The sequence below is a fragment of the Anneissia japonica genome, unplaced genomic scaffold, assembly GCF_011630105.1.
Source record: "Anneissia japonica isolate Jap-2015-1 unplaced genomic scaffold, ASM1163010v1 scaffold285022_len42146_cov126, whole genome shotgun sequence".
NCBI classification, from domain to species: Eukaryota; Metazoa; Echinodermata; class Crinoidea; order Comatulida; family Comatulidae; genus Anneissia; species Anneissia japonica.
In genome coordinates this window covers 19485-27876 of record NW_022717173.1, presented here as the reverse complement: position 1 = coordinate 27876, position 8392 = coordinate 19485, and the positions used below count along the sequence as shown (strand labels likewise).

The window sequence follows — 8392 nt, the reverse complement described above, 5'->3', positions numbered from 1 at the left end:
GCTGTTGAAATCAATGCTTTGAAAACATATTTTTACAGTATAAGAGTGCATTTCCGGGTAAAAAAATTGGCTTACCTCAATCCCAACCATGGTGGGGCTGAGGTAATTGTGGGCCTTTTGGAGTAAATTGGGACTCTTCATTCAGGAATTTCTGGTGCTATTCTTGGTTTTTTTTAGCTACTTAGGACTTACATTATGCTACTGCATTCCCTAATTTTTACACGTTAATGTTGGAAAACAAAGGCTACATTATAAAATGGAGGTATAAAATTTATTTATTTTTATACCTCCATGATTAATTAGGCATTTATTAGAAAGAGAAATGGGCGTGTCTCACAAGATTGGAACTGGCCACCCAATTAAAAAGGTTGAATACCCGGCCTCTATACTCAAATTATATTTGTACTTATATACAATAACTGAACAATTTTATATAATGTTTAAATGAAAAATCCTGTCAATTTTATATGAAAATGAATTATTAATATATTAGGGAAAGATGAAATTGAATGGGCCACAGGGAGAATGTTCCCAATTCCACCCCATTTTGCCAATTACATACCAAAACGTGCCCCACCCCTGTTTGAAAAATTCTGGGTCTGCCCCTGAGTATGATTCTATTTAAATGTTAGATGACTTTAGAATTTAAAAAAAAAACATAAAACCACTGATACTGTACTATTAATTAAAAAGGATATAGTTCCAGTTGCAGTGGTGGTGTGACCCTCTTCTTGTGGTGGTGTGACCCTCTTCTTGTAATTGGTTGCCGAAAGTTACACTCTGCAAGATGCTGGCCAAGTTCCAGTAAACAAATCATTTGGAAACTTTTCTATCGCAACTTTTAATCCTAAGGATACATATTTAGCAAATCATTTCAATAGTAAAATACAGTAATAATAATTCCAATACACATTGTACGTATTCACTTTGTGATTGATTAACCAGGGGCGTATTTAGGGAGGTAAAAAAACAGAAAGAAAAAAATGAAAAAAAGAGAGAAAAAGAAAAAGATGATAGCCCAGAATGCCTCAAATGTTATGTTCGGGCATCTAGAACACATAAATTTCACAGGGGCATGACCCCGGACTCCTAACGACAGTGTTGTCTCAATCGGCCCAACTTTCGGCACCCCCTTCCGCACCCCCCTCCCCTTTTGGACATTTTTTGATCTGCCCCTGTTAACTATGCACTTTACATTGTCCACAAAGAGAGTAATTGAAAACAAATACTAGAGAGTGCACTGTATTTCCTAATACATATTCTAGTAATGATATATAGACAGATTTGAGTGTGTTTCAACAATGTAACAACAATGTCTGACTAGAAAAACATGTTTTTTTTTCTGGTGTTTTTAGGAGCACAAGGATTAAACAATAAATGCACATGGGATGACTCTTCTAGAAAAAAAAACTAATTAATGTCAAATTAGTTAAAGTATATTTAGGCAACATGGTTATTTATACACCTGTTCAATACCCACAAGATAAAAAGTCCACAGACGACTGCAAAGATGTATTTCATCTTTTAAAAGTTTTGTTAAAAGCTCTGACACCTTGGGGAACGAATGAGGAAGAGTAGCGGCATGTGCGCGCTGCCGGCAGCCTCAGTCTACAACTCCGAGCAATCTTTGAGTCAATAATTTCAGAGTGAAGGGGATGGGTCACGTCTTCAATGATGCTCTGAAACACCTTCTCTAACCGGTAGTGTTACACTGAGTCTGCCGACAGGTAACACACACCGGTCACTCTCTCAACCTTTCGGATCAGACGATTGATTCTTTCCTTGTCACAGTTAGATATATTTCCTCCCCAACCCACAATACAATAGCTCCAGACACTTAAAATTACAGAATTATAAAAGATACCTAAAATTTTACTGCACACATTAAAAGACCTAAGTTTACTAATGACAATACATCTTGCTGTTAAGCTTTTTCATCATGTGATATATTTTTCTTATATTTAATTTTTTCTTTACGAATTGCACATTTGAGTTCTTTCTGAATTGCTTTCAATTCATCTAAGTTTCCTCTACCAAAAGCCCCCTTTTTCTTATTAATAATTTTTTAACATCCTTTAAGTGATCCATGGTTTATTATTTGAATAAACCTTAACAACTTTAGTTGAAATAATACTGTTTACACAAAAATTAATATAGTCAGTTACTGATTCAGCCAGTTCGTTTAAGCCAGTAGCAGATGTTTTAAACACATCCCAATTTGTGCACTCAAATGCTCCCTTAAGACATTCAATTGACTCGTGTGTCCATTTCTTGACAGCAACTTTCTTTGGCTTGCTGCGTTGAACTAGAGGTAAGTATTTCGGACAAAGTTTTATGAGATTGTGATCTGATAATCCAAAGTTGGGCAACACCAACGACACATATGCATTTTTCACATTTGAATAGCATAAATCTAGAATGTTATTGCCCCACGTACAACATGTAACATGTTGGTAGAAATATGTTGAACTCTGTTTTAAAGAACAATGGTTAAAGTAACCATTAATAATGATGAAGCTATCGGGGGCAGCATTTTCAATATCACTGATGACATCAAATATTTCACATGATGCTTTTTTGGAAAGATTTCTATGAGGAATATACACAGTTATGATTATAACATGCGAAAATTCTCGGGGCAGGTAATATGGCCTCAAACTAGTGACGAGTATTTCACAATTTGTGGTGCATCGATGAAGCTTGCGAATAACATTGTTAGGGTGACAGTAACACTTGTTTACATATAAACAAACACCACCTCCTTTGTCCTTGCCAGACTCTGCTGTTCTGTCCCCTCTTATAATTTAAAATCCCTTAATATCTACATGTTTATCGGCATGAGCCTCTGTCAGCCATGTTTCGGTGAAAGACATAACACTAACCTTTCGAAAATCGTGTTGATATATCACGTTTGCTCGTAGTTCTTCCACTTTGTTAGATATAGCCTGAACATTTCCGATAATCATTGACGGAACGTAAGGTTTGTACTTCCTAGCTTTAAGTCTCTTCCTGATTCCACCGGCTCTACCCCGCTTACGCCGTTTCAATTCGACAGGTATGCCAGGTATGTTAAGCAGTATCGGGAGTGGTTGAGGTCCAATGGCGTGCAATTCATCAGGTGAGTAGCACAGTCTGGTTTTATTTTCAGCTTCAAAACACATTGTAATCATCAGAAACATCAAAAACGTCAAGAACATAAAAATTTTATAAAAAAGGTATTTAAAAACCATAATTATCACTGACAATCAAGAAAATCAGTCCAGACAAACGCAATAAAACTACACTAAAGGCAGAGCAACAGTTAGGAGAGAAATGCGAGCAATGTCGCCACACAGAGCAGCGCCTGTCCACGACAATGAATCGGGTCAGGCTGCGTCGGCCGACGCTGTCTGAGTTGGCCTTAATTATGATGGAGTGTGTATGTTTAGCCAACTCGCGTGTTGTGACAATCTGGTATAGAAGGGTCTCAAATGAATCGGGTCAGGCTGCGTCGGCCGACGCTGTCTGAGTTGGCCTTAATTATGATGGAGTGTGTATGTTTAGCCAACTCGCGTGTTGTGACAATCTGGTATAGAAGGGTCTCAAATTGAAGAGTTGAGTTCATTATCTAGTTGAAAAACAAAATTTCTACAAAAAAGGTAAAATAAACACAAAATACTACAGCCTACATCCCTTATGGCCAATTACACAGCTTAAAATGTAATTCAGTATTTAACCAGTGACTTAACATGCAGCTGAAATGGGGAGGAGTTAGCAATACTGGCGGTTGAATTCCATTACACTATGGGACATCTACGACTTTCAATCCTATTGGATGAAATTTAATGAAAGTTTCAAGATGGAGAGTTAAAACGATTAAGAAAGGCAATTGATCTTATCATGACATCACCGGATGTTGCTTGGCTTTGTTAACATCCCGACATGTCTGTTATCTTTATCATTAAACAGGTTAATGTTCTTAATTTTACAAAATATGGGTTTTAGAATTCAATAACAAAGTTGTTGATCCCTCATTTATTGCCTGTGACTTTGAAGATAGATTACATAAACATTCATGCAAGCGAAAAAAAGGTTGTATATTATAAACCTAATATAAACAAACGAAGGTTCATTCGTATAGAAGTCAGAGCTACAGCAACATCAAACAAGTAAATTACACCCTATACAGAAGTTCCCGCAGAAACATATTACACAAGAACACAGAAGTTCTCTCAGCAACATCACACGAAACAACCAAAGGACTTGGTAAGTTCTTTCAGCAACACCACCCTATTTGAAAAAGTCTAAGCTGCAGCACACAAGAGGGTAATCAAAGGGCCTCTTTGGTAAGTAGAATAAGAAATATTTTCACTTAGTAACTAGACTTACATAAAGCTTTTCCTCATTGCCATAATGTCGTTACTCACCAAAAAAAAAACAAAAAAAACATGAAAATAAATTTTTGATTCATTTCTCTTCTCTTTTGCTATATCTTTTATAGCTCTTATTTTGTTGTCTGGGAAACCTATTTTAATTCATGGTCATTTTTGGAAGTAATTTATAGGCTATTTTTCAATTATCATATATATTATTTCATTAAAAGATAATTTCTTAGTCTAAATTTAGCTATTTTTCAGTTAATAATAATAATAATGGTGGATTATAATGTACTGTTCTCAAAAACTATTTCTTATTCTTTAAAGGGGGACTCCGGGTTTAAAATTTCTATTAAAATATATATAGAACAGTCAGTTTGCACCTTATTGATAAGAATTTCACAGGGGTTTGGAGCATGATAGTGCAGAACAAGCGCTGCAAACTGGGTCCCGAAATGCAAGTGGTGGCATTACTCAAATTACACGGTGTTTTAACATAGGAAAATTCTTATTCCTATTTGATCATTCTTTTAATTGTTTAACTGTCAATTGTATTTTAATGCAAGAACTGAATTTCCGACTTGGAGCAATAAAGTGTATCTTATCTCACATTGGATAACTGCTGAATAAATACATTCATTTTACAAATTTCTTACATAAATTTATTTCACCTTTTCATTTATAAGGGTTTATTTTACGAAAATGCCTCATTTTTATATTAAATTAAAGTAGAACCCACTTTCTGTTTGAGTAATTATGCAGCAATCTGGGGAATCAGTTACGTGGTTCAATTGTTCTGGGCAATCTCTCAACGGCCAACGGGGAAATACCACACGAGAGAAATAATTTGGCTGTCGTCGTTTCTAAATAGGACCACAAGACATTCTTTCTCAATCAGTACGAAAATATATATAAATGTAAAAAAGGCAAGAGAGAAAGGCTGTAAGTGCATAGACCTATATACGTTTGACCAAAATGGAATTGCAGCTTACAGATAAAGACGGAGGGAAAGACTGAAAGCACGGCTTTTGTCACCAACACCAACACACACGTAGGGTCTACTTTAGCCTTCTCCTACAGTATCTAACTTTTCGGCATAGCTGAGTATTCAGCCTACCTAGAGGATATAAGAATTTGTAGCTGTTGTGATGGACGAGGCAATTTTTATTATTTTATTAATGCGATTTGCCATGCAAACCTTCAAGACTTATCCTAGTACTTAATTATTAAGGAGAGACTAATAATCTGTACTGAGACTTTGGAATCGAGTTAGTCAGGCCCAGTGTAACTGACAAGCTTTGTAACAAAAGGGATTTATTGTTGGGTATGCCCTAGTCTATTAGTACTACAGCAACTCAATGCAACTTTTGACCAGACCAGGCTACCAGCAGGCCTCTTAAGTCTCAGTCTGTACAGCAGTAGGTAGATCTAGCGAGATAACCTTAATCTACAGGGATTTACAGTGGTGGATCTATATCCAAATAGCATGGGCCCAGAGACTTTCACAGATGAGGGTCTAAACCACTTCAGCACCACCATGTTTAGGGCTGAGGTAAGAACATTTGTGCCATGGCACCTCAGATGGCCGGAAATGGCATTCTCAGAATTCAATAATTTTCCTTTTTTTAATCCATTTTTAAAAAATAAATTTAGAATGTGTGGAGGGAAGGGGGGATGGGCTGGCTGGCCTGCAACCTTCCGCCCCCCCCCCCTCAATCCGCCACTGATTTTAACATAAGAATTTTACTGTTTTGCTCCCTCACACCCTCAGCACACATTCAATTATCGCAGTCAGGACAGACAGGATGGAATCATAAATATTAATGAGTTCTCTTAAAAATTACCAAGCTACTAAAAAACATGTTTTCCCTTGTTTCAACCTCCCCCCACCCCCTCAATCTGCCACTGATTTTAACATAAGAATTTTACTGTTTTGCTCCCTCACCCCCTACACATTCAATTATCGCGAAGCCAGGACAGACAAGATGGAAACATGAGTATTAATGAGTTCTTTTAAAAATTACCAAGCTACTAGCTGAAAAACATGTTTTCCCTCGTTTTCGATACAACTACGATGTTAAATTTCACTTCTTGTTTTCTTCCTAAAATTTTCAACTATTTTATCCCAATTTATTTTTTAACTAATCATAATACAATAAACAAATGATATATGGAAACAAATTTTTAACTAAACATGTTTCGCAATTGAGTCAGAGGAGCTCATCTGCCATTGTTGTTACTGCCATTAACACTTGTTGTTGATACAGGCACCTATAGCTACTTTGTACTTTGCTGATAATACTGCAACCATATGAAATGGAGACAAATGTTCTCTTTTTGTAGTTAAAAAAATCAGATGAACAAATCTACTAATATAAAACTTTATTTTATTAAATTTCAGAATCATTATGTATCTTGCAATTGCCATACAACTCACCATTATCTGTATCGTCCAATCAATTGCTCAACTTGACACCAAAGATTGTAGTGGTTGTTGTAATTCTGCAGCAGGGATTCCTGGAATTCCTGGCAACCATGGTGCCCCTGGTCCGATAGGCATGAAAGGAGATGCTGGAGTGAAAGGGGAAAAGGGAAGCCAAGGATTAGATGGAAGACAAGGGGTTCCTGGTCCAAAAGGCCTAAAAGGAGATGTTGGACTGAAAGGAAACAATGGAAAACAAGGAGTTCCTGGAAAAATGGGACCAACTGGATTGCCAGGAACTGGTGAGAAAGGGGAACGAGGGGAGAAAGGTGAACAAGCTACCACAAACAATCAGCCAAAATCTGCATTCTCAGTTACTTTTGACACAAACCCAGGTCGTCTACCACTTAGTCCAATAAAATACCCAACAATAATTACCAACTTGGGGAGTCACTACAATAAAGAAACAGGCAAGTTTGTCTGCCAACATCCAGGTATCTATGTCTTCCAGTTTACATCACTATCAACTAGTGGTAAAACTATTTCAACAAAAATTGTGAAGAATGGACAACTCATTGTTTCTGCATTCAGAGGTGGCCCAAACACCCAATCTATAGGCAACATGGTTGTTCTTAATTTACTAGCAGAGGATGAAGTGTGGACTGAGCCCTTGACAACGTCAGAAAACCATTACAACAGTAATCAATACAGGTTCTGTAGTTTTTCAGGCTTCCTACTTTATGCATCATCCTAAGAGAAAAAAGTTATTGACTACAAGATCCTGAATCGCTCAAATATTAGTTAACAAATATGTTATTAGAAAAAAAAACAAAGACTTTTTTTAAATGGAAAGATTGATCATATTAACAATTAACTATACTATAGTAGCTGTAGTAGTAAATTTATAATGTAATATTAAATAGGAAAATACTTTGCTCCCAGATGTTTCAGCACATAATCCTCCATTACAAACATTTGAAATTGGACTATACAGGATAAGTATTTAAACTATTCCAACCAGATTATAAAGTGGTAAATTGATAGTAAAGCAGATTGTTATCAGAAAATAAACAAAATGAAATAACATACATGAAATGTATAAAAAGTGATTTTATACATTTTATCATTTCTCTATGTATAAAAAGTGATTTTTGCTTAGTAGTAACAAGATAATTCTGTTAAGGTGCATGATACTACCAGTACATTGTCCTCCAAAGTATTTTCACTTACTATAATATATAGTAAGCAAGTGATTTAAGTGAATGAATAAAAATAAGGAAACAAACCAAGTTTATATTGTATACAATTGATCAGAATCTGAGTCAGTGTGATGCATAACAATGATAACAACAATCATAACAGCGGGAACAAAATTTATCATTTTCTGCTCCAGACTGAGTCCACCCAGTATACAGAACCAATAAATAAATAAAAATAAAATTTAACAGCTTAAAAAACTACAGGTAGGGTAGGAGTCCACCATTTGGTAGTAAAACAGTGCAATCAGTGCTCGAATGAGTGACGTATCTTGAAATGGGAGGGGGAAGATAGGGGCATGAAGGTGAAGAGGGAGGGCCTCGATGATGAAGTGAAGGGCGATAGTTTGTGATATCAG

General features: G+C 36.1%; 1 protein-coding gene across 1 annotated transcript; it reads left to right on the top strand.

Annotated features, from left to right (window-relative positions):
• The first annotated feature begins 4068 nt into the window (after nt 1–4068).
• LOC117110112 (complement C1q and tumor necrosis factor-related protein 9-like) lies at nt 4069–7531 on the top strand. The gene is made up of 2 exons (XM_033252713.1): nt 4069–4325; nt 6757–7531. Exon 2 carries the CDS (start codon nt 6764–6766, stop codon nt 7529–7531), a length of 768 nt encoding a protein of 255 aa, XP_033108604.1. The 5' UTR covers nt 4069–4325; nt 6757–6763.
• Nucleotides 7532–8392: the final 861 nt, after the last annotated feature.

Bases quoted from the DNA above. Each gene is read 5' to 3' on its own strand.
- LOC117110112 (XM_033252713.1), top strand. From the start codon at position 6,764: ATGTATCTTGCAATTGCCATACAACTCACCATTATCTGTATCGTCCAA.